This window comes from Poecilia latipinna, unplaced genomic scaffold, assembly GCF_001443285.1.
Source record: "Poecilia latipinna isolate Pla-1442-1.1 unplaced genomic scaffold, P_latipinna-1.0 Scaffold264, whole genome shotgun sequence".
Lineage (NCBI taxonomy): Eukaryota > Metazoa > Chordata > Actinopteri > Cyprinodontiformes > Poeciliidae > Poecilia > Poecilia latipinna.
The window spans coordinates 61,896-88,678 of NW_015112880.1; the positions used below are offsets into that span (position 1 = coordinate 61,896).

Here is a 26,783-nt window from a genome sequence, read left to right on the forward strand (position 1 = left end):
AACCAACTCTGCTACCTTGTCTTTGTTACAATGGCATTCTTCTTGCCACTCACATGAAGGCTGGATTTATGAATACATCAGTAAAAGATGGCCAGTCAACAAATTCTCCCTCCTGAGCTGTGAGCACAACTCCTTCAGACTTACCCTGGGCCTTTCAGCTTCTTCTCAGAATAATACAATACCGTAGGTACGGTGCAAGTTTGCAGTTCTGTCATTTCCTTTTGATTTTCACAGAATTGAACAATGCTATAAAGAATGATCAAAGCTTAGAATTGTAAGTCATGAGTTTTATTTAGAAGCATTGGATGCTCATCACACTTTTCAGTTTATTATTTACAAAATGGTTTTGAAAATGTATAATTCTCCTGTCAAATCTTAATTGTATTCTACTTAGCACATAAACTCCTGAGAAAATAAATATAACTTTTCAGTTGTGACATGAGAAAATAAAAAGTATAACAGTTTTACCAAAGCACAAACATTATGTGTGGGTTCCTAATGATGCTTTTTCAAAACTCTAAATTCTGTTATTTCACTTTTTTAATGTGAATGTTTCCTATTTCGCTTTAACATTGTAGATTTAGAGTAACTTGATAGTTATTATTGGAGAAGCACACCCATGGACACTGACAGCAGCATATTTAAGGCCACATGGCATGATAAATGAGTCAGTCCACCTTGTAGGATATTACCCTTTTCCTCCAGCGTCGCGTTTCATCCAGCTTTCCCTCAACTCTGTGCTTTAACACTATAAATACTAAAAGAGTGGCCAGCTTTTAAAGTTTATTCACTGTTAACGCTACCCTGACAGAACATTTTTGTTGTCCCCCACCTTCAGATAGCAAAGTTTGCACCGGAGCTGTGCCTGTGACAGGGACACATTCATCATATAATAAAGTGATGCAAGCTGGTACAAGACACCAAAATGAAACTCAGCGAATATGAGTCGTGCATAGTGAAGAGGAACGGTAGTTATTTCAGGGTTATTTCTTTGGCTTCATTGCCAATGATATCGAGGCAAAGACACAAATGTTTCACCCCTCGTTGCAACTAGTTCACAGGAATATTAGAAAAAGGATGAAGAAAAAAATTACTCTTGCTGGGTGTTAGATATTTTTGGTATTATCATTATTACTTTAGTTCATATTCAGTCTAATGTTAATCAATATTATTGTGATTTTTAGTTTTAAGTGTTCTCTTCCTTATGTGTGTATAAACTGACCTGGAGGTTACGACTGACTGTTTCATCTTTATGTGAGGCAGTTAACTCTGTGTTTCCCAGGCCTTAATTCTTATAAACCAGAATACCTCCCAACTGCCTGTGAGCAGTCGTATTTTGTCTCTTGTTTATCCTCCCTCTTTGTTGACAGTTTGACCTAGAGCTGAACTGGGCTCAGATCGTAGATCAGATATCACACCTGGAACTGAGTTGCTGGTTTGTTTAGGTTAGAAGTTTTACGACCTTTGTTGTTTTTTTCTGGCTGTTCTGCTTGACAATAAAACAGGGGCTCGCGTGGAAGGAGATCAGAACTTTCTGTGAACGGCTGATGAGGTTGTTGATGGAAAGTTCTCCTTTTGCAAAAGCTTTGTCTATAAAATTCATATACGTTGTCTGTGGTCTTTTTATGTAGGTTCGAGAAAAAATACCTATCACTGGGAATTGCATTACCTACATCTCAGAAAATAATTTCTATCCAAGAACATAATACATAGAAAAGAAAACAGAAATCACATAAATCATTTTTTTATTTTATTTCTTATGAACAAACATGCTTAACAACTCCTCCATGTATACATTTTTTTGTTGTACAGTATTCTGCTGCCACCTATTGTTTGGATACATGACAGATGTTACTGACATAATACAATCATCCTTTACACTCATCTCTTGTTAAGCAACTTATATAGATGCATATTCTTAAAACAAAACAACTTGTGACTTTGGAGGAGCAAATGTTAAAACGCTTTTCTCGTGATTTAAAGCATGTTAAAAAAATTAAACCTAAAGACATTTTTTTTTTTTTTTTTCAGAAGTAAATTTCATGCAAGAATAATGCTATACTGTGAATTATTTATGGACTTTTGTGAAGACTATTTACTAACTTATCTAACATAGATCTTAACACAACTAGCTTTTCTCATTTGAGCAAATACAATATCTGGAGTTTATAGCACTGCTTTTTAGAAGTCATGTGGGTCAAAGTTCAGAAGATTATTAGCTTCAGACCAGGCAGAATGCTGGGATCCATCCATTTCTGTGGCGACTTCGTTGCCACTGTCCAGTGTATGGTTTTGCCCACCAATAGATGCTTTGCAGTCAGGACATTTTGATCTCTGATTAGCTCCTCCACACTCTGTAATGACATAGACATGGCCATTGGGACATTTGTGCCAGTGGCCAGGAGGCATTCGCATTGCTGAGACGATCATCTTTCGCTCTTCCTCACTGATCCCTAAGCCTGTGGCTGGAAATTTTTCATCCAGACTCTTCAGGGCTTCTTTCACATTTACTTGATCTTGCTCAGTGAACTGGCCAGGCATTTCCAAGGCATGTCTGATTTCTTGAACTTCAGACTGCATTTTGCTCATCTGGTCTTTTGTGTCTGCAATGTGACAGCGGACATTGAGTTCAGCCAGTAAGTTGAGTCTCTGTAGCTCTCTCTGCAAATCAAAGACTTGTTGATCTGTGAACTTCTGGCTTGTGTTATTGAGCCAGGACATGAACTGATTGACACTCTGTCGAAACCTGTAACCATCTGTGACTAACATTTTTTCTTTTTCAACTTTTCGAAGCTTTGCAACTCTTATCAGAAAATCAATCTTGTTCTCCAAGATCCACAGATCACTTGCCGTGAGGTAAGATTTTTCAAGTTTTTGTTGGATCTCCTTATCCTCCTTTGGCATATATATTTGACCAATGTTCTGATTTTCAACCCACTGATTTTTAAGAATCCTTATTTTTTCCTCAATATCAGACTTTCTTCCATTTATCTTCTTCTTTACTATCTCTATCTCAGCCAAACTGCGGTTGATATGTGATCCATAGCGCAGATTCTTACGTATTGGAGTTTTACACCTGGGACATTCTTTTAGCTTTATGGCTACCTGCTGTTCTTCAGGTCCCTGGTTGACTTCAGACATCCACTGGTCCATAGCTTTGGATTCAAAGATGTGCCCGCAGTCCTCCAGCTGAATAAAACGAGCATCGGGGTCATCTTCAGTGCCAAAGAAAATCTCTGAGACGTCATCATGGTCACATAGGCGACATTTGGTTGGGCATTTGTCTCCGCAAAGACCAATGCATGGGTGGCCACAATTTAGGGTCTTTTTACAAGGTTGAGTGCATGGTGGACGATCGCATGGCTCGTGGCAAAGCTTACTGCATTTTAGGTGAGGGCACTGCCAGTTACAGGGCTCAATGCAAGGAGCACATGATTGCCCACACTCCCTCATACACTTACTGTGAACACAGCAGTTCTCACAGGGTTTCCGACAGGGCGGGCAATCACGGGTACAAGGTTCTGCACACTTGTGAGAGCAGATCAGAAGACGTTCACATCGTTGAGGGCAGGGGGCGTGGAAGCGCCCCTGGTAACACCTGCTACACGTACCGCGACAATCATGCCCACATTTTAACTGGTGCTTACATGGTGCCCTACATTCAGGCTGCACTGTGCTTGTTTTGTAAAAGCATGGTCCTTGCTGGATGTGCCCACAACGAAGTTTTAATGTGACTTGCACTATGCACCTAGTGCTGCAAGAGCTTCCGCAGACTGAATCGCAGCGATGTCCACAGGGAAGCAACTTCTGGCAAGGCTCCTCACATGTAAATGTCCCTGGATCCTGGTAGCAAGGAACCATTTGTGTGTGCTGACACTGAGGTATGATCTTCTCAACCTTCACCGGACATTTCTTTGGACATTTTTCATGACAGGTAAGTGTGCACTTGTGTCCCTTATCACATAAGATCTTCTCACACTTCTTGGTACAGTTAAACTCCTTGTGCTCTGGGTCATAAGGATGACAGGCTCTCGTACAAACATGGCCACAATCCAAACGAAACTGGCAAGTTTGGGTGCATCCCCCCTCAGGCGCTTCACTGAAATGATCTGCTTTAGAGGCCTCGATCTGTCGATTTGGATGATTCTGGCAGCACAGCGTCAGAGCTCTCCCAACCTGCTCCTTCTCCCTCAAGGTGTGGAAGATGTTGCTCCACAGTTCAACTCTGCTAAGGATCTCACTGTTGCCAATACAGTAAAGGCCTTTCTTAGCACGTGACAAAGCGACACAGACCCGATTGGGAATGTTCAAAAAGCCAACTTTTCCTTGTGGGTTGCTACGTACAAGAGACAACAAAATAATGTCATTTTCTTCGCCCTGATATTTGTCTACCACATGTACTTTGACCCCCGAGAATTCACTGGCAGGCATTTGTTTCCGCAGGCAGTGAAGCTGGCCAGTATAGGTTGTAAGTATTGTAATTTGTTCTGGTTTGTACTCTTGGAGGAGGAGGTACCGGCACAGAGCAACAACAAACTTTGCCTCATGAATATTCTGATGGCTTCTTCCATCTTTGATCTCTTCCTCTAGGTGGTTGTGTTCCAAAAAGAATAGATTTGTGTTCAGGCCCTGTTAAAATGAAAAGGAAAGCAAATTTTATGATATTCCCCAGTATACAGCACATTGCATGTCAGTTTCACTCAACTTAAAATTGTAGAAAATGTCTAAAAATTACAGATATCTTTATTCATGAGGGTTAGGGATCATAAGTTCATGGGTTCAAATAAGCATAAAAATGAATGCAAGTGAAAAATGCTTCAGTACCTTGATGTTTTCATACTCAAATACAGAGGGATGGTTCTCCAATGCAGAGTAAATGTGTGGGGTCAGAAGACGAGCAATATCCGGCCTCATTCGATGCTGAAGAGCAAAATACAAAGAAAAATTAAGATCAAACTGCAACTGGTATCGAAAACTGTTTCAAAATCAAGTTCAGCTAGTTTTTTGTTTCATTTACATCAGAAATGAAATAATAAAGTGCGAAAAACAAACCTGATAGTTGAGTCTCACGTAAGGCAGTCCCATGTTCACCAGCCTCTCAAACATAGACATTTCCAGGTTGAAGTTTTTAGCAAGCTCGAAAACTGTAGCACTGGGTCTCAGCTAAAAAAAAAGAAAAAAAAAAGAAAAAAAAAAGAAAGAAAGACAAAGATAAAGAAGATAACTTGTAAATCTTTATCTTGTACACTTTTTATACAAGTTCCTGACATTTTAAGGGATTTTATCTATCTTTCCTATTCAGTTTTTAGTTAAACGTGACACGTTCCGTATCATTTCCATCCATATATATCATCTTCATCTATTTATCAAATTGACTATTTTTTTTCTTGGTTGGCTCTGTTCCATATTTAATTTACCTTTCATCCCATTAGTACTATTTATCTTTTATATTTTATATATACAGATATTTTAGAGCTTGTCTGAAGCCAAATGTAATTTTATGCTTTACTTTATTGGTTTTATCATTACGTTTTTAAAGTACAATTTAAATATTTTTACCATTCTTAGGTCTGTCTCTGCATTCCCCGATCATAGTAATGATTGCCTTAAAATTTAGAGTTTATAAGACAATCATAACTCATTTGTCAAGTCAATTTTTTTATTTTTACTTAGTATTGTGTTTTCTGGCGTGATTGTTAAATTACTATGTTTTCTTGTGCCTTTGTTTTTTTTCTTGTGCCTTTGTTTTTTTTTTTTACAGATTTTTGTTGGCACCAATGGCCTTTATTTGACAATAATCTGACAGGAAAGGGGCAGAGAGAAGGGAGAAAAAACCTGCAACAAAGGAAGCAAGAACGGGAGTCGAACTCTGGATGGCCACGTCGAGGTCTGTAGCCTCTGTATGGGGTGTCTACTCTAACCACTGAGCCATGTTCCATGCCTTTGTTTTTTTTGTTTGTTTTTTAATGAGAACTATTCTTAGAATAAAATCAGATCAATTTATCTGATTGCTTAAATTGATTTTGTTTAAATCAAGTTAAGCGTCTCCTGTTAGCTGTGATAAGATCCACATGAACAATTTGATTTACTCTGCTGGCATCTTCAGTTGAACCTTCCACATAACTCCATCCATCCATGACTTTTATAAGTGGTCGATCACATTACAGTCGTTTTTAGTGAGGACTTGTTTGAAGCTTTGTGAGTGCAAGTGAGAAGAGCACTAATCCTAGAGTTGACATTATTGGTACTTTGTGTGTTGGGTTGACAGCAAAAGCAATATAAAAGGTATGAAAGTGTATTTCAACTCTCTTTTCTCCACTGTTTTGCCTGTGAGTGTTAATCTAAGTGTCTGTGTATGCAATCGCAACCTAATTTAGCTGGAGGACAGCGTGTGATTGTGCCAGTACAGTATGTGGGAGGGGTGTGGAGGAGGCAAGACGAATTCTAGTAAAAATGGGAAGCATTGTGTTCTGCTCGATTCAACACCAAACCTGTGATTAATGAATAGCACAACAATGCCAAAACTTATTTTACTGGGAAAGTGTGAGCCAGCTACTTCCATTACATGCATGGATTCAGGTTTGGCTTCTGCGAAAACAAGAGTCCAAACGCAAAGCTGCAGATGATGTCAGATAGTTTAAACCCACGGACACAGAAGATAAACTCCAATTCAAACAAAAAAAAACAAAAAAAAAAAACATGAATAAACTGGGTAATATATGCCAGTTATTGGTTTACAGCCGACTGAAGTTACACAGCAAGATGAGAACTGGACAGAATATTTAGACGTGATAGAACTGTGTGTAGTTGTGATCACATGCCACAGATTGCTAGACAGGCTGCCTGTCCATATGTGCTTGGCAGGCCTTGACAAGTTGTTGTATAATAGTGTACTGATGTCCAGAATATCACTCCTCACAAATCTCTTCTGTCTCCAGTAACGGTTTGCTCAATTTTCTTTTCTTTCTTTTTCTTTTTTTTTTTTTTTTTTACTGGAATTTCATTTCTGCCATATCCTCAAGGAACAAAGAACATAGGGAGCAGAACAAACACAGTGAATCATTTACAGCAATGCCATGAATAAAAATTTTATCCAGACATCTACGTGGGACAACTTCAATTATGTAACAGCACCTTGGTAAAACTGTGCATCAGCAAATACAAATCTGTGGCGGCGAGATTAATTAGAAACAAGATCCCTAATTGTTTGGGAAATTGCTTGTACCTGCTGGTGGTCTCCAATGAGGATGAGGTGTTGGCAGGCTCTGCTCAGCGTAGTGATGGTGTGGGCTTCCAGAACCTCTGCAGCCTCTTCGACAATCACAAGACATGGACGTACTTCCTGCAGAGCTTTACGGAACTTGGCTGCCCCAGTTGTTGTCATGCCAATAACCTAGAACGAAAATTGTTTAAGCCCGTCAAATCACACAGCTAAATAGAGTTAACTTCCGTGGTCAGGAAAGCATTTATTTTGATAACCTTCATATGGTGTGCCAGCATTTCTACAGGAAAAAACGTGTTTCAGCTATTTCACGATCAAGTAGTTCTGTACCGTTGCTTCCCTGAGGACATGAAGGTTTTCCTGTCGTTTAACATCAGCCATTCTGTCCACTGAGTTTTGATACGCCTCCTCAGACTCCAGGGCTTTGGTACGGACCTCTATTCTGTAGCGCGAAACCCACAACCTGCAAACACAGGTAAACACAACATTAAACCTTCAAGTTCAACAAGTGTTCAATGTTTTTTTTTAACTATTAGGGATTCCTGCGGATTAATTTAGATTATACAAAAAGGCAACAAAGTACACTGTTGAATTTAGGAAGATAAATAATAATGATGCCAAGTTTTTAAAATAGCTATGTATAATATTTAAAAATAAAAAGATAGTTGTTTTGTATTTTTTGTATGAGGTTTTGATACTGAAGTAAAAATGTGAAGAGAAACATCAGAATCCATTTTAATATTCATAATCATAAAATTATATTTATCTTAAGCTGAATTAAAACATTGAAGAAACTGGAAAAATAGGAGATCCAGGATATTGTAATTGTGGACAAAAAATATTTACAAATATCAACAACTTCACAAATATCAAATAATATTTAAAATGGCATGAGACATGTCTAAGTTTGCTGTGCAACAAGCTAAAATTAAATAATAAAAAGGTACCAAAAATAAATCCAAATGGGAGCGAAATTATGTAATGAAGCAGGTACAAATGAATCAGCTTCTGGTTTTCAAAAGACTGCCCAGAAAAGCCATGTTTGATGCTTAAAGCTGTAAATTATCTTTTGTTAGGTTTTCTCTCCTCCTGGGTTGTGTTTGTTAGTGGTGAGGAAGTAGGTTAGACATATTTAAATAAGCATGTAATCACCCCTAAGCCTTTTAATTTATTCCATTATACATACCTAAATAATGGACACATAATGATCATACAGTAATAATATTTATTATAAGATGACTGAATTAAAATCCTACTACGACACTGTTAATAATAATACATATTTTTTTCAGGATCACTTTAGTTGCTTTTTAACTAAATACCACAGAAGATCATATCAACAGATTTTGAAAGCAAACTATAGAGGTAGGCTTGTAGCCGTTTTCTGTCTACATGAAGAAAAAGTGCATGTTCACTGCTTGTAATTAGAAATGAAAATCAGAAAAATGAAAACAGAAGATGTGGTCCCTGTTTATTGCTTTTGTGAATAATTCCAAATGAATCCACAGGGAATCATATCAATTTGAACTATGAAATGTGGCCTTGATGAAAAGTCAGACTATGTCTACGCAAATAAGTTGGGTTGTGTTATTGCATTCTGTAAAAACTAGTTGCAATGTGGCCAAAAATCATTGTATAAAAATAAAATATATTTTTTTATGGATTATGCATGGTTTTATACACTCTAAATTACAAAGAAATAATAGTTAAACAATTACAAAATGATGTTGGATTTAATGAACATTATGACCCCAAAGTCATTTTTCCTTAATAATTAAACGCTTGCAGTTACAACTTGGCTCTGTGGGAAACATTTTTTTTACATATTATTTGACTTAATTATTTGACTTAATTAAACACTTCTGGGAACATAATTCTTCTGCAAGTTTGGTTAGAAAGTAATGGAAGCAAAGCTGGACATTGAACAAATTGAAATGGAGGGCAGTTAAAATAAAATAAAAAATAAATAAAACATTACAGAAACAGGTGATTAAAAGTAAATAAAGGCACATGGTGAACAAAAGAAATGTAATTAGAAATGCAGATTTACCTGTAAAGTCTCCATCTGTCTTTCAGACTAAGACTCCAAACGTCAACAACATTCTCCTCCTGCTGGTCAGTCATAGTCGAGCTTTTCCCAAGTTCCTGTCTGATTTTTTGCTTCATCTTTTTCCTTTGGTGCCCTTGCACCTGGGCAGATAAGAAGAAGTCAAACTTTTATCATCATATTTTCAGTTGGTTACAGTTAAGTTATTAACTCGATTCTGTGGCTCTTTTATTGATTAACTGAAACAGCATTGTGCTGAACAGTTTCAAAAGCTTAAGTTAATAATTTTGAAGGGATGAAATTACACATAGGAATCTTCTTGACAGAGAGAAACTTACGTGTGGTACTTGGAATAATAAAGTTGCTCAAGTAAATCATGATGCAATAGTCATTTCCATTAACCCGTATAATCCCATCGGCAACAATTATTGCCAGACATTTTTTCTAATTTCTGGAAGCTCTAAAAAAATTGTTTTGACTTTTCGCAGCTGACTGAAGTTTTGAAATAAAATAATAGTGTGTCTACTCTAAGCAATATCGATTTCATGTATCTAGTGTGAAAGGTCACATGACCAGACCTCTTTACTTCCTGCATGTAACTTTGGAGGTAAATGTCAGTCACAAACCTGCACAAGAGGAAGTCAGTAAAATACTTTAATAAACACAATTAAATAAAAATATTTTGAACATATGTTCTTTCAAGTGTCTTCTACTGATTATATAAAGGAAATTGTATCCCTTCTTCCATCTTTTGGTCATAAAAAGAGTGTAAGAATGAGAACAGCTGATGTATCCCTACCGGGTCTTAGGTCTCCTCTGTTCTAATTAGACAATCACTACCTTGTTATACTCGAGGTTTCTCACAAAGAGTGTAGGAACCAACATTTCTGGTTTGGTTCAGCAGCATTGTAACTCTTAGGATGTTGACAAGACCTTGAACATAGAGGAGGGGTCCATCCTTATCTCTAAGCCCTCCCTAAGTTCCAGCAGAATGAAAATACAATGAACTTCACATAAATGTAGTCACTCCTGCAAAGGCTTTTTTTTGTTTCCCAAAGAGAAGATACTTTCAAATTCCACTAACAAGAATGCAACCGGATAACCATGGGAAGAAAGTGGTAATGCTTAAAAAATAAGGAAATATGCCCATAGCTAAAAATGAAACATGTTGAAATGACTTTGGAGTTGTTTTGATATTTTGACTTCCCAGTGTACCTGCTGTACCTGAAAGCAGCATGAGCAGCTGTTTGGGCTGATTGGATGCTACAGGAAGCCGTTCAGATTTTTGCAGTATCTGCATTGCTTACATCGAGTTCATTGAGTGCTTACCTGCCATTCTGCTGTGTTCTGCTCAGCCTGTATGTCTACGTTGTCCAGGTTCATAGCCAGCATCAGTTTTTCCACTTCCCTGACGTCCTCCTCCATGTTCCTTTTCTTCTTGTCATCTCTGCCAGCTCTGGGACCAATTGTCCAGCCATCATCAATCATCCGCTCTGCTTGGATCAACTCAGCCTCCTCTTCAATTTCAATGAGGTCTTCTTCCTCCTCCATTGCTTCCTCTGCTATACAGAACACAATAATAACATATTGGATGAGAATCAGGAAAGCAATATTTGGTTTGGGCACCAATGTAATGCTATAAAATAATAGGTTTTTATTAATGACTGTTGAACAAAGCAATATAATGCAAAAGACAAGGCTCCACCACAAAAGTACTTAAAGAGCAAGAGAAAACAGTTATAAATTAAGAATATTATAAACATATATTTTCATATTTATGTGTTGTATGCTTTATTATGCAAATTTAATATTATTGTCAAATTGCTCAGCTTACTTATTTTGTTTTGCTATCAAACAAAATTCTTCTGATGTCTTTCTGATCATTTTAATGTTATGGAACCCATATGGATTTCATTTAGCAGGTTGCAATGCCAGTCACCAAAAACCTATATACTATTTTACAGTTTAAAAGACCTACCTTCCTTTCCATTTACAGTCTCTGGCTCCCTCTGCTGGAAGTGAGTCGACCCCAAACCCAACCACTCCATCATCAGATTGGGGGTCTTCTTACTCCAGACCTCAAAGCCATCCTCCATCTGCAAGCAAGACATTTGTAACTCATTCCCACATGGGTTTCCGGTTTGTTTCAGTTTTCACAAGAGTAAAAGAAAACAACAACAACAAAAATTACTTTCTATTGACTCACAGGTGGGGAGTTGAGATTCATCCAATGTTTTTCTAACATAAACCTCTGGAGGAAGGTTTCACGCATCACACCTTTGAGAGAACACTCTAACTCCAAGCTCCGGCTTTTGATTGCCCTTTCCTCGTCACACAGTTGCCTGTAGATCTTTAAAAATAAATAAGAAGTACAAATTATTGCAAAAAAAAAAAAACAAAACAAAAAAAACTAAAATATGTTATTTCTTTAGTTCAATCGCCATACCTCCTCACACAAAAGTTCAGAGGATATTTGAAAGCTCACCTGATTGTATGCAGTACGAAGGTGTGACGGTAGCGTCCGTTTGAAATGTTGTGAGTGGGTCAACTCACGCAGATTGAACTGTTTCAGGATCTCGCTGTTGCTGCGACCTCCGACTCGTACAATGCCGTTCTTCAGAAATTTGTGAATTCCTAAGGTGCAAAGGGAAACCACAGGAATTATTGTTAAACATTGTTTGACCTAAGGTGTGATTTAAATGTCAATTTCTCATTGACTTTTTTTTTTTTTAAAGAAATAAATGTTAAGTATATTTACATTATCTTTATTTGTTATATTGATATCAGTCTTTGCAGGTAGATTTAAGCAGTATGGGAAAATATATCTGAATCCATTATGACTGGTTACCTTCTAGGAACTGATCCAGAGCATGGTTAGTATAGCATACAACCAGCATTGGAGCTGAATGAATGTCGTTCCAGAGATCCTTATTGGTCAACAGAGCCTGAGCAATCTTTAGGCCAACATAGGTTTTTCCTGAAAGGAAGAAAAGACACAGATTGCACTAATTTAGATACATGCTTGTGTTTCAATATTAATTAGCGCAGCAAAGTGGCATCCTCATAACAACTTCTGCAAGAAGAACACAGTATTTTTTTGCAGTAGAATAAAACCAGAGCCTTAAAAAAAATGGCATTATAGATTAAGGCTCAAGCAAAATGTTTTAGGCTTCTCACCAGTGCCAGGTGGTCCTTGTATGATTGCCAACTCCTTGGTGAGGGCAAGCTGAAAGGCTTTCATCTGAGATTCATCCAAGCCCAATTCTTCCATGTCAGGCCAGGCATTTACATCCAGGCTGTTAAAGGGCCTTATGCTCTTTTTGTGTTCAGGTTTGGCAACGTGTGAGAGGTCATAAACACCCTGCCTTTGTAGGTATGCTGGTGGTAACACATCAGTGGAACACTCCACAATGTATCTGAAAGCAAGCATATCCATATTAATCCAACTGGCTCATTTGAAATGTTAGGCCTTTTGGTATGTGTAGCAAGATGTTGCAAATTTTCTATAAGTCTATTGCGAAGAGAAGAGTCTCCTTGCAGCTATCAGTTTGGGTAGCAGCTTAAGAAACAGTGATTTTAAAAGTTAAACAACGGACTATTCTGGAGTTTATTGTGCTGAGAAGGATTCTTCATAAAATGAAAAGGAACACCAATAAGCTTAAGCACTCCTCTTCACAATGCTGTAGCATTGTGGGGGTTATCTTCAGTCAGAGGCTTCTTCAAATCTGCTAGAGCACAGACCACAAAAGGAGATCAATCTTGACCACAACTATAACCCTTCTATGAAAACAATAGCTACAAAAACACTGATTTGAAAATAAGCTCTCATTGTGAGTTCTCTCACCTTGTTTATCTGTAGGTGCAGTAATGGCTAATTTTAAGTAACATTATTCATCTATCTTAGGTTTTAGAGCTCTTTCCCAGGAAGAAAGATGTAATTACTAAACATGTAATATACTGAAATGGAGGATTAAATTGGTTTGTGAAAAAGGCAATTTAGTGACATTTCCCCCAAATGGTTCAAAGATTTGTTTTCACTCAATGACCTAAACAATGAAGTCCATATTACCAGCTAGAGAGCTAATGGATATTTATACTTAACATGAAATAGTAGTGATGTTTGCAAAGAACAGAAAAATGGGCTGAATTGAAAAAGCCAATCTCTTGTAATTTAAGAATTACAACAGCCAATGAATTTAATACCTGGGGGACAAGCAACATTATATGATTCCATATGTCATAGAGGTCATCATATGTTGTAACTGATGTGGTAGTTAATTCATTGAATGACAATTATCATTTCACCATCAAGGTGTGCAATTTCAAATGCGCAAAAACTTGTTTGGATGCAACTCTGCTCGCAAATGGTATTTTCAACCACTTTTATGAACTTCTAGTGTTATTTATGCTCATACCTGATATAGACCCTAGAGCCCAAGATACCAAGGCCCATGGAGAGTGGTAGAATTTATGTGATGATGGAAAAAATGTCATGGATGGAGAAAATTTGTGTAATCAGGTGTTATAGAATAAAACTGCAATGTAGTGTTTTCTTATTGCTGTACAACCCTAGTTAGAGTTGTTGAATACATAGCTGAACCAAGACTATTACAGAAGCCAGTCCTAAATTCCATTTAAAAGGTTTGCAAACAACAGTTTCCACAAAGTTTCAGGTTACATTCTGGGCACTTATGAACTAGTGTTACCAAGGAGTTAATTAATTTTGCAAAGCATGACAAATGTACTTTCTAGGGGTTAGGTCACATAACATTCTCAAACATATTCTACGTATTCCAGCTGCTTTAAAAGCACAATGGAATTCAAAACTCTTCCACATTACACAAACGGCATTACCTCTGAAAGGGCAGATCATCCTCAGTCTGCTCCTGTAAGCCTTCCAAAACATATCGATAAGCCTCAAAGTATGCAGTCGTCTCAACCATCAGAAACAACTGATCTGTCTGTTAGCAATAACAACAAAGGAGACATGATATAGTATCTATATTACAGATACCACATGTACAGATACCGTATATAAAACCAAGTTATGTTCTTCCTAGTGTCTTTCTGCCTCACCTGTATTCTGGCTAACTTCACCCTACTTTCCTCTGTAAAAGTAATCTGGACCTGCCCTTTCTCCAAGTACTTTGGGTCCCGATCGGACACTGTGGCAAACAAGAAGCTCTCAAAGTTGTCATATGACAGGCAGACCAGGGAACCAAAGAGCAGCCTCTTAGAGTTCTGCCAGCGCACAAACTGTAAGAACAAAAATAAAAGCATTATTAACAGCCTTGTTTATAGCTTCATTTTGATGGGAGACTGACGAAGTCTATCCAGAGCCTCACCTTCAGTGGCTGAACATCAAACTGGACAATGTAGGCGAGACCAGTCTGCGTGCACTTGGGCACCACCAGGTGTGTGTCAAAATACACACGAATGTCATCGAAGTGCTTTATCTTCGCTGGGTTGTCGTTCCTTCCCATGGCCATCTGGTTCTGGAGCAACTGTTGAATTCCCTCACGAAGCGGCCGCACAAAGTCCTCTCTAAGCAGCCGGAAGTGTGTATCGAGGTAAAGGTGGGTGTTTGTATATCTTTGGGAAGTACGATTAGGTCTGAGAAACGGTTTGTGGTTCTGATGGAACTCCTCAGGAGTTGGGTAGAGTGGTATGTTTCTGAAATCTTCCTGTTCTTCATCTGTGGCAGAAATGTAAGCACTTAAACACAGAGAAATATTTTACAGCTAATCATGTGAATATCCTAAGGAGGCCTTACCTTGGTTATCAGCATTAGTCAGAAGACCATAAGTGTCCTTGTCTGAACGGAGGGTACCTTTCCTCGATTTCTCCTGGAGATGAGCTATTAGATCCTTGAGATTTTCCATTTTTTCCTCTACTTTAGGCAGGAAGTCTACACCTGATGCCCTCAGGGTGTTTATAGAGCCTTGGAGCAAAGTCACTAACATATTCACTGTATTGACAGAGCTTGCGGGGAATATACTGATCACCTAACAAGCATAGATGATAAACAGCTCATTAGGTAAAAGTATTTTATTCTGTTGAATACACTGAAGAATTTCCTATTGCTAAAAATGATTTTTCTTAAGTAAGTGGCATATTGTTTCAAGCAGTAGTTACCTCTAAAAGAATGGCTGTGATGTGTTCCAGATGCTGTGGGAATTGTGCTCTGCGGGTCTGGTTGGAGTCAGACATCATGCCTCCCACATAGTGAAGCAGGGTGATGCTTAAGAACTTTGACTCTTTTATGACGTTAGCCAGGTGCTGCAGGGTGCCTCTGTCTGTCCTTGAAGTGAAGGCTTTGCTCACCACCAAGCAGATAAGTTGGACAAGGTCTGGTCTCATTGGTGTCTCATCAAGCATCACTCGAAAGCCAGGATTTGAGGAGAGCGTAATGGCCACAACAGAGGGTTCCTGTTTGGAGAGGTCTTCCAGTGTTTTATAACCCAGGTAACGGAAACTTGGATTTGTCCCATCTCTGTTCTCATCCCTGCCTTCCCTTCTGTCTCCATTGTGTCCTCCTCTCCTTGCACCTGTTCCTGCTGCCCCTGCTCTCATTCCTTGTCTTTCAGCACCACCTGCCTGTTCATTTCTGCCTCCTCCAAGCCTCAGCCTTTCAGCACCGCCCCCTCTATGTCCACCTCTCCATCCTCCTCTTGCTCCTCCTCTCTGTCTGTCTGCATCTATTTGACCGGGCCCCTGACTTCGTGCTCTTCTTCTGACCTCTTGCTCTCTCACTCTGTCTCCCTGAAATCCTCCTCGTCCTCGTCCTCTTTGTCCATGTCCATGTCCATTTTCATATTGGCCATTTTCAAATTGACCTGAGAGAAGAATAATAATGCCATAGTGAATGTTTTTTTTATTTTTTATTTTTTTGCTATTAACAGGGGGTCTATGCATCGTGCACTGCAAAAGTATGCTTTCTCCTTGAACTTTTCATTAACCTACCAACATAGAACACAATTTTGAAACAGATGGAAAGTACAGTTTTCAAAAATATTCACTATAATCAGAACATGTAGGCAATGTAATTGCATTAATCCCCTTTTACTCTGATACCCCCTAAATCAAATTGTATGTAACAAAATCTAATTACCTGTTAAAATCTACTTTCTTTATCACTAATACTGTTCCGTATAGACCTCAGAGATGTGTTAGAGTATGCAATAAAGTATTATAACAATCAAGATAACCTAATGATAAGACAGATAAAGTTGTGAAGAAGTTTTATGCTTTATAAAACTAACTGGGATTGCGCAAAACTCTCAGCAACATGACACCATGTGTAGAGCCTGAATTACAATGAAACAGTGAAGAGCAACGTGTGGCAATGTCCAGTCAAAGTCCAGGCTAAAGGCCAATTGAGGATCTGTGCTAAAACAATAAAACTGATGACAGACTTCACACATTGAATATGATTAAATTCTACAACTATAAATGAGCCAACCACTTCAGAGTAAAATATTTTGGAAACCATCTATTTTTCCATCAGCTGCACACTACTTTGAGTTTGAACATTAAAATCCAAACAGATACATTAAAGTTTGTGCCTATAACATGACAAAATGTGAAATTCTTAAGGGAGTGTTGATATTGCTTCAATGCACTGCACTGTAAGTGTTATTCTGACAGGTATACTGATGGAAATAACTAACCATTATGAGTCCCTCTTCTGCCTGACCTAAAAGTCGGCCTTTCCATGGTATTTCATGTAGTAGTTGTTGATTCCTATGCAGGTTGTACAGGCTATTTCTGAAACAGAAAATAAAGTGGAAACAGATATAAACACCACATCCAAGTGAATTCCTAAAAACAATGAAATACCTGTGCATACCCAAAGGAATACAAATAACATGCATTTCTTCACTCTCAGAATCAACACGAATTTGAAAGATCAAAATAATGTTGCAGTCAGATAAGAGGTAGAAATGACATTATGTATGTCCATTCCAATTAAAAACAAACTTTATAGGCTGCTTCTCAGTTATTAGAGCAAAATGTGTGTGTACATTTCAGTCCCGCACAATATTAAAGTAATTAAAATCAATCTAAAAGGTCTTTGCAGAACATTTTCTTTGCAGTAATTTCAATTTGAAGCCTTGTGTTGCATTAATATGAACTTCAGTCAGAGGAAAGTGCGCCATCTTTAGGATGTCACTTCATTTCCGCGTTGGTGTAAGTTTCCTTTCTCTCGAAACTGTGATGGCCTTGACAACAAAGCATGTTATGTTAGCAACCCCCAGCACAGACGTCTCCCCAAATAAGTATTAACTCAACGATCTATATGTAGTAAGAACACCTGTTATTCATTCATAAGTTCTTGATAGACCTGCAATTGAGTTAAAATTAAATTAAATATTTATTAAGTGGTAATTTACAAATATTTCCAATAGATATACAGAATAATATTAAAATGAAAATTACTCACCTTTATTCAAATGTCCTCAATAATACATTACAGTACTTTATCACTAAAGTTGTCGAAACGTAAGAAGGTTCAGTACACCGGTCGCTTTATCTGGACGTCCGATATCTGACTGCGCCAGCTGTAGGCGTCTTTTTAAATACCTCTTAGTTTCCGTTTTCGTTTCATCAGAACTACGCCACCCCTAGAAAGCGCTGCAGGGGAAGGAACTGTGACTCATCTTAGTCAAATGGTACTGACTAGATCCTGGTGACTGACTGGTTGAGAGTTTGTTTAAGGACAGATTGGAGAGTGTTGATTATTATGACAAGTCGACGCAATTTCTAGAGAAGCTGCGCTAGACTCTGCTGACATATTTATCTGAAACTGGTGCTACTTATAGAATTATTATAATTTTATTTTAGAATAAGCATCGTAAAACACCCATAAATTTGAAATGCGACATTTTAGGATATGAAATGCAAAATAAAACCTGGATAAAAATACTTTCCTTGCTGTAATTTTACACTTATCCTTATTGTCACTGGCTCCTCACTATTTCGGAGAGCAGAGCAGCGGTCCTTTTTTTTTAACATCACAAAGGTGCGCTTCTTCTGGACGTGACTAAGCCCTGGTCTTGCAGCAGGAGGTCTGAGGTTTTTTGTATGTTTTTCATACGCTAATTTACATGATCAGTCATTACATGGCTTGATCAGTTTGCTTTATTTAATATTGCTCCTCTCCTTTGCCCAACAAAGATTTCCTCTCCAAGTGCACAGTATGGATAAAACGAATGCAAGGCTGAATGCCGCCCAGAAGTCACGACCGGAGCACACATTTCCCAGCATTATAAATCTTGCAGTAGAGGAAGTGATCTGCATTGAGATCCTGGAAGCATGAAAATCTGATAATCTCATATGGTTGAATAACACCACGGGTGTAGAGAAACAGAGTACAGCAGACTGTTTCTGAGGAAACCGAAACAAACGTCACTTCCTGTTGACGTTCTCACAACAATGTGTAGAGTTGTGAGTGTTGAGATCCTGCACCTTGAGTTACTTCAGCATCAACATAACAGGGTCCTGCAGATTATAATGGAGGAACTAGTGTCGCTCCACTCTGATGAGTATTTGTTTTGGTGTCACTGCAGGAACATTGCCATAAACTCCTCCCAACGTCGGGGCAATGGTACCGCAACATCAAAAACGAAACAGAACAGACTGTTGCATAACTGGCTGCAACAAGATTATAAAGTTACCAACTATGCTGTTATCAAATAATAATAATAATAATAATAATAATAATAATAATAATAATAATAATAATAATAATAATAATAATAAAAATCAACTTCCAAAAACAAATCAATATTTTTATGGTGAAATCACATTCAGGGATTTTTTTTGTCATGTTTTTAATTATTTTCCACTTACTTTACTTGCATTCTGTACAGCGAACCCTTGATCAGTATTTGAGAGAAAAGTGAAGGGACTGAAGTGCCCAGATTTAACAACGGATATTTAGTGATAAATGAATTATATTAATTTAAGTCATAGCAATGTTCCTTGCACAACTGCTACATTGGCCTGCAAAAAAAAAAAAATAAATTAAAAAAAAAATAGAGCCAAGCATACTGACTAACAGAGCTTATACAGTGTAAGACCAATAAGGCAATATGTCTTTATTGGGCATTTTTAGATGGAAAACTACATCATTGGGTAGTTTAAAATTCTGAATTGTAACCAGCTGTACACTTGACATTATTACACCTTATATGATTTATCTATTGACTTTTTTTTGTTTGTTTTACATTTAGTTGTGGTCTTATTTTACATAACGTGTAATGGAACTGAAACACATACCCTGATTCGTTTTGTTTTGAAAAAAAATATATAAAAAATAAAGAAATAGAACTCCCTCCGCCCTACTTTTAGCTGGGTCATTCTCCGGCTGACTGGTAAGGAGCTGACTCCGCCACTCAGCTGGAGCAGACGTCATCATTCATTATTAGCAGGGAAGCTAAGGCTGATGCAGATCACTTCCGCCAGTGTAAACATGTAGCGGTTTCTGCGGTTCTTATGTTATATTTCTTCCAGCCAGCGGTCTAAAGAACTGATGGCCCTTTTAGTGGAAAAGTATCGTTTATAGAACCAGACCAGTGCGGTGCCAGCTTCGTTACTAGCTAACACAATAGCAAGTCAACTGTCAGGGGCCGTGTTTTTATGAAGGCTACCGTTGCTAACAACGGCTATCTACTACAGCAGGTATAAGAACTGTAACAGGGGGGTTAGTCAACCGAAAAATGTCAAGAGATGATTTGCAATAAGAACTCACCAAGAAGAGGAGAGAAATGAGGACGACTAGAAGTGATCGCTCGTCGTCGCCGATGAATGGAAAGCAAGGTACGTGGAAAACAGTGTATTGGGTAAAGTTAATTAAAAGACTGCCAGGTTGCGACTACTCACGAAAGCGGTTATAAGTCATCAGTTCATAACTTGTTAAAACATAATCTCTCAATTCTGTTTGCAGTTGTTTACTATTGATTTTTAACTGTAACGTTGAGAATAGACGCTTTTTTTTCCTCTGGTAGACTGGGAAACCAAACGGAAACGGAAAATTGCAGACATCACCCAGGCCCTTAGTGTGGATCCAGTGGACGTAGCAACGCTGAGGAGGATGGCAATCAGTGAGGGGGGATTGCTGACTGATGAGATTCGCTGTCAAGTCTGGCCCTGGCTCCTCAACATCCCCCCTCACCTTTTGGATCAAGAACCTGGTACAGTTTCTTGCATAGCTCTTTATTTTTTTATATATATACAAATGCATATGAAAAGCAATTTTGGATATACATTTGTTCCCTGCACCTGAACAAACTTCCGCTGTTTTTATTTAGCATGATGGCAGTTATTTTCACATTCTGATCAGGTGCAACTTCTCCTCGCATACACTGTTTGCTAATGGCAATTTGTCCTCTCCAGAAAAAGTAGAGCGGGAAAACAATAAGGATTACAACCAGGTCTTGCTGGATGTTCAGCGTTCTCTACGAAGGTTTCCACCTGGTGAGTAGTTTGCATAAAAATAAAAAAAAGAACTGCTGTTACTCACTGCTTTGCAGTATGTCCAACATGTGGGGTGCTTTTATTAGGAATTTAGGAAGATGTCATAATCTCATGCAAATTACTGTTAAGGTCCTGGAAATTCTTCTTTTTTTTTTTTTAGGGTTTAGGTTGTTAAAGAAACAAAACTTTTTTATTATTACTAACTTAGAGTATCATATTAGAATTTGATTGTGGGATGCTGTAAGGTTTTTACATTTTTATATTCTGCTCACAAAACACCTAAATGAACTAAAATAAATAAATATTCTCTTGAAATTAATGCAGTCTTACAAATCTTTGACCTTACTTGCTGACCTGGAGTGTTCAGCTGGCAGTCAACACTGATGTCGTTTTTATTGGATGCACTTTGCACTACAAAAAATTTGCCAAGTCCTCTCACAAGTGATTTTCTAAGTAAGAACTGGTTGTGAAACGCTGTGCTTATGTTAGTTGGCCCTGCAAAGGATTGTCTAATATCCACCAGTCTGAGTATGTGGCATTGTTGATCACATACCAAAGTTTAGTATTTGTTATTGTTTGTATTTGTTAGTATGCAGGTGAAAGTTTTATTTTTTTTCAAGTAAATGTTTTAATGTAGCACCTGCTTGCACCAATGTTGTCTCAAGGCACGTTTACAAAACAGACAGTTTAATCAATTCTACAGTCAAATTCCAAGTCAATTACATACATTTCAAATTGATCCCAGTCAGTAAACTAAGTTTTTAATTTATGAACTGCCCTGTTTAGATTACATTGTTTTTTTCAGCGCTAAGGTTAATACACTTCACTTTTAATGCAGCCTCAAAACCCATTTCAAAAAGTGCATTTTTTAAATGATTTAAATAGAATATTATTAAACCATATTTGTTTCACTGTCTTAAAAAATCTGCTGATAAATGTTAGCCTCAACAGATTTTGACTGGTTTGTCCTAAAATATATATACATTTTTATTTTTAGTTGCCCTGATGTTTTAAATATATTAAGATATTAAAAAAGCATCAAGACTGAAAACGTATAACAGCTAGCAGCAACATTTTGTCTTCAATGCGCTTGTGCAGGTATGCCAGATGAGCAGAGAGAGGGTCTTCAGGAAGAACTAATTGACATAATTCTGAGAGTTCTGCAACGTAATCCCCAGCTGCACTATTACCAGGGATACCATGACATTGTCGTCACCTTCTTGTTGGTCGTGGGGGAGCGCCTGGCAACTGTTCTAGTGGAAAAACTCTCCACACATCACCTCAGGTACATGCCTAAAGCAAATTGGTCAGCAGCTTGACTTCTGTTAAGATTATCTTTTAAGGTTATATTAGACTTAAATCTGAATTCTTTGTTTTGCCCTCTATCACAGGGACTTCATGGACCCCACCATGGACAACACGAAACACATTCTTAACTATCTGATGCCTATTATCGAAAGGGTCAACCCTGAGGTGCAGGACTTCATGCAGCAGTAGGATTCCTTGTTATTTTATACTTAGCTATGACTGATGATGCTGGCTCTGGTAGATATTCGAAAAGCAAAATCCTCCAAAATGTTCATGGTGTAGAAAGAGAAGGACGATGCATGCGCAACTTAAAAGAGAAGAAAACATGAAAAATGTATAAACACTTTACTTTAGACAGATACGACAGTTTTGCAGGGACATAAATCTATCAGCATCAGATGGAATTTTGCAATCCCTGAATATTAATCCTTATTAACATGTTCTGTTGTGAAAAATCCAGAAGTAATGTTCTATTTTTTTCCAAAAAAAAGCTCACATAAATGCTCCACATTAATATACACAAACATTGTAGTCTCTGCGCTCTTTAACAGAACACTGATCCTATTATGATAGCTTAACTTTGGACTGTAAACAGCACGTCATTAAGTCCTTTGCTTGGCCCGCTGATTCCATTGATGGCCTTTTGAACTGACTTTCTCTGTCTGGTCTCCTCATGTAACCTAAAATTTCTCATCATATCTTATTGTTTTTTGTTTTAAAATGAATATTTTTAAAACCAAACAACAGATTTGGTAAAAACAAATCTGTAGTTAAGAAGCTGTGAATTATCTCAGGCTTGTTTGTAAGTTAATGTCATTGTAAGTCTTTTATTAATTCTCAGGGCTGAAGTGGGCACAGTCTTTGCTCTCAGCTGGCTGATAACCTGGTTTGGCCATGTGCTCTCTGATTTCCGTCATGTTGTACGGTTGTATGACTTCTTCCTGGCCTGCCATCCACTGATGCCAATCTATTTTGCGGCTGTGGTAAGTTTCCTCTCAGGTCTACTTAATTGAATATTTCATCAGAGAAAATATTTTTGATACAGAAATATGAAAAAAATAGGAATGTACAGTATATGCTCTCAATACTTAGTTTGGGTCCTTGTGTATGCATTACTACATCTATGCAGGGTGGCATGAAGGCAGTCAGTCCATGGTGCTGCTGAAGTTTTATTCCTTTTTTTTTTCTTGTTTCTCTTTTCCCATCACATATTTTCCTTCCACTTAACTTTCCACTTGTATTCTTAGGTACAGTAATTATTTTTTTGCATCTTGTCATTCATGTGTAAGATGTCAATGGTTGTCTGCTGAACAACTGTCAGATTTGCGGTCTTCCCCAGGATTCTGTAGGAATACGGGATACTCTAATTTGTTAAAAACCTGTTTATTAGGATTAAGACATAATCATTACATTTACAAGGGGAAAAGATTCTACTCTACTGAGATGCTGCTGTGGCTTAATCAGATTTACAATTTGGCACATTCCCACCCCCATCTTTGATACAAGGAGAAATAGTCCAGTGCTGATGTGATTGATCCCTTAGGAGCAGGGTCGCTTTAGCCCTGTCACATCTTGATGTTCGACATGTTTTGTTTTTCCTCGAGATTGCAACTAGTTTGGCAAGCCCGATTTTTCTCTGAAATGTTGTTGCAGCTTGTTGCACCCCTGACGGCAGACTCTTTCACTCAATGGCACTCACAGTAAATGCTTGCACTTGTCACGATGGCCCTTGAGAAATGAATGTGTTATTTGTTGCAGATTGTGCTGCACAGGGAGGAGGAGGTGTTGGAGTGTGAATGCGATATGGCAATGGTCCATCACCTGCTGTCTCAGATTCCCCAGGATCTGCCATACGAGACACTGATCAGCCGAGCTGGAGACCTCTTTGTCCAGTTTCCTCCCTCTGAACTGGCCAGAGAGGCAGCTGCACATGAAAGGTAAATTAAGTCCTTAGGGCTGATGCTTGTAAACACGTTACCCTTACAGGCTGTTTCTGCCGTCTTTTACTTCTCTCCTTTGCATCCCCTTTTAATATAAAGCACAAATTAAAATGTCCTTTGCTTTTCACCAACAAGTGTAACTTGCTGTTCTTCTATTAACTTCTTCAATGTCCTTTTTTTTTCTCCCCCCCTTTTCCATCTCTATTTTCCTCCTAAGCATGGCGACTTCTACCTTTAAGGACTTTGAGCTTGCATCTACTCAGCAACGGCCGGACACAGTTCTCCGTCGCAGACGCAGACAAAAGCAGGGTTCTCCAGAGAGCTCGACAGCGAACCCTGTCATGACTGTGGCACAGCCTTCGACTGCCCGGCGCTTTGTCAGATTGGCAGTTATGGGTCTGACTGTGGCTTTAGGGGCAGCAGCTCTTGCTGTGGTTAACACAGCTCTGGAGTGGGCCCCCAAGCTGGACTTGTTTCCTTGACCTACCCTAAAACCAACATGACATCTTTTCTCTCCTTGACTGGTGGATCCTTTCCTAGAACCCTCTGAACACTTTTGGAGTCTAACACTGTCTGGAGAGTGCTAACTAAGCTGAACATCTTAACACTCCTCTGTTGTCGTCAAGGATGCGACCAAACATCCCGCTCTGAGAGGAGTTCATAAGTCTGTGGCAATTTATGAATCCTTAAAAGGGCGTGTAAATTTAAAAGCTGCTGACGCTCCTAAATGAAGAAATTCTCCATGTTAAAATGAAGAAAATATTTCCAAGGACTGTTGTTAATTGTGTCATAATTAAAGTTTATTTATATTTTGTAATAGGATGTCTGAATTAGTGTTTCGCTCACTGAGATTTATGCTGAAAGCCTGACTCACTTCACTTGAAACTTGCTGCCAAGAATGAGAGAATGTGTGTTTGTGCGTGTGTGTGTGTGTTTGATTGCAACTCATTTGTTATACGCATTTGATACCTGTACTGAGACCAACTTGAGGATCCCCTGTATTTAAACAACTGTAAAATTTGAGGGATGTCAGTAATTTTACTGGAACACGAAACCATTTTAGGGTCGTCGTTTTATGGGTTTTAGTTTCTTCGTCCTCTCCGATTGTTTTTCCAATTATAGAATTTGGATCTTTTTCTGTAAATGCAGCATCTTCTAGAAATGTCAATCTTCATTGTGCATTTTAATTAAGGATTGTGGCTAAGATTATCCTATTTTCATATAAAAATTAATACAAATGGGTATAAGTAAAGGAGTCTAATTAACATACGTCAATAATTTTATTGAAGGTTAACGCCGAAATCGTAGAAATGGCTTTTACAATCCGGAAATAAACAGTGACTTAGCAAAGAGTTGCAAGATAACCCAAATATTTAGTAAAACAGTCTTTAAAATGGTTCCTCTGAGACATACCCTATAATAGCTATTCACTCTTCTCTCTTTTTTTTGTTTTCCTCTGGGTAAGTGTGCACTAAGGAGGATAAATGTCTTTGCGAGGTATCTTTAAATCCTCCTCTGTAAATAAGGAGAATTTCTTAAAGTGGCTAGAGCAATCAAGCTGGTCTACCTGTAAAGTGCCACCCTTTCCTTGTTCTTTATAGTGGAATAAAATGCTCGAATCATGTTGCAGAAATGCAGATAGCACATTTAGATCCTGAACAGAATGGCATTTTAATCCCTACATTTAAGCTTTGTACTATATTGACTGAATTACATCTGTCCAACTTAATTAGAGAAAGCTTCCACACTTTAACTTTTTCGTTGCAGAACGCAGTATTACATTTTAAATCTAAACCAGCTGAGCAGCACACTTTGCTATTAAAAATGATTTACATTTAAAGTAGCTATAAAGCAAACGTTAAGCTTTGGTTAAGATCTTGGAACCATTGTTATTCTGCCTATGATCTCTAAGAGGATTTTTTTAATATATATATATCTTGGAAAGCCTGGCTATGTGGATTTTGCTTTATGCTGCTCTTTGGCTATGTGTCTGAAACTTAAGTGTGTGCCTGAACACAGAAGGGTGTGACAAATGCATGCCAAATCATCGGTGGACTGTACTGACATTTAAAAAATGGCTTATGTCTGAAAAAAAAAAAAAAAAAAAAACTACCTGTCTGGTTTGTCAGAACAGATTTTCTTCTGATTTCTGGTATATAATTTCACTTTCAAACATACTTATAAGCTTTATTTAAACACATGACACTTGGTAAATTTTGTTTCTGAGCGTATAATGCATTCATGTTGTCCAACCTTTTCTATTCACCTTTTTTAAATGGTGAGACTCCATGGTTTGGGAATCACATTAAAAACTTGTCTTAACAGAAAATTAGAAAGATGTCAAGTTGGTATATCTCTGATCTATGTAATGTTTTTTTTTTTTCCTTTAATTATAAAAAATGATGGTTGCAGAGTGGTGAGTCACCTACATACTTGTGATGGCATATTGTTCTTTTAATTAAGTTGCAGAAAAGCAAATCACTCAACATTTATCACTCTGTATCTGCATTGTATTTAAAAGATTAATAACCCATAGTATGAAACACAGCTGGAAATGGCTCTAAATTCCTAAACCATACTGAAGGTGACCTGACACAAAGGAATCTCTTCATGAAAACACCTGCTGATCAGTATCATAAAGGATCACTTGGTTACATAAAACGCCACTCAGTGGAATTTATTTTCATTGCACTAAATGATGTATCTGCCTTTTGATTATTTTGTTATAATAAAAACTGGTATACTAATGTTGTTTTACTATAGGTTGATAATAAACTTGAGTGAAAGT

At 37.9% G+C, this 26,783-nt stretch overlaps 2 protein-coding genes across 4 annotated transcripts; one reads left to right on the forward strand and one right to left on the reverse strand.

Annotated features, from left to right (window-relative positions):
• Positions 1 to 1,734: 1,734 nt before the first annotated feature.
• znfx1 (zinc finger, NFX1-type containing 1) lies at positions 1,735 to 20,105 on the reverse strand. Of its 3 annotated transcripts, none has more exons than XM_015033317.1 (19): positions 20,023 to 20,105; positions 16,940 to 17,036; positions 15,405 to 16,105; positions 15,043 to 15,274; positions 14,615 to 14,964; positions 14,346 to 14,525; positions 14,124 to 14,230; positions 12,447 to 12,685; positions 12,118 to 12,246; positions 11,755 to 11,903; positions 11,476 to 11,619; positions 11,248 to 11,365; positions 10,599 to 10,831; positions 9,273 to 9,412; positions 7,553 to 7,685; positions 7,226 to 7,393; positions 5,053 to 5,163; positions 4,825 to 4,920; positions 1,735 to 4,629 (listed from the first exon to the last, which is right to left on the reverse strand). In XM_015033317.1, exons 2-19 carry the CDS (start codon positions 16,983 to 16,985, stop codon positions 2,182 to 2,184), a joined length of 5,724 nt encoding a protein of 1,907 aa, XP_014888803.1. In that variant the 5' UTR covers positions 16,986 to 17,036; positions 20,023 to 20,105; the 3' UTR covers positions 1,735 to 2,181. The 3 variants fall into 3 exon arrangements, with proteins under 3 accessions (XP_014888803.1, XP_014888804.1, XP_014888802.1); XM_015033318.1 differs by lacking the exon at positions 20,023 to 20,105 and adding an exon at positions 17,713 to 18,916 and having other exon boundaries at positions 10,599 to 10,828; XM_015033316.1 differs by lacking the exon at positions 20,023 to 20,105 and adding an exon at positions 17,713 to 18,915.
• tbc1d20 (TBC1 domain family, member 20) lies at positions 19,644 to 26,783 on the forward strand. The gene is made up of 8 exons (XM_015033319.1): positions 19,644 to 20,090; positions 20,279 to 20,464; positions 20,667 to 20,747; positions 21,846 to 22,032; positions 22,139 to 22,240; positions 22,897 to 23,038; positions 23,814 to 23,992; positions 24,213 to 26,783. The coding sequence occupies exons 1-8, from the start codon at positions 20,039 to 20,041 to the stop codon at positions 24,475 to 24,477; spliced, it is 1,194 nt and encodes a 397-aa protein (XP_014888805.1). The 5' UTR covers positions 19,644 to 20,038; the 3' UTR covers positions 24,478 to 26,783.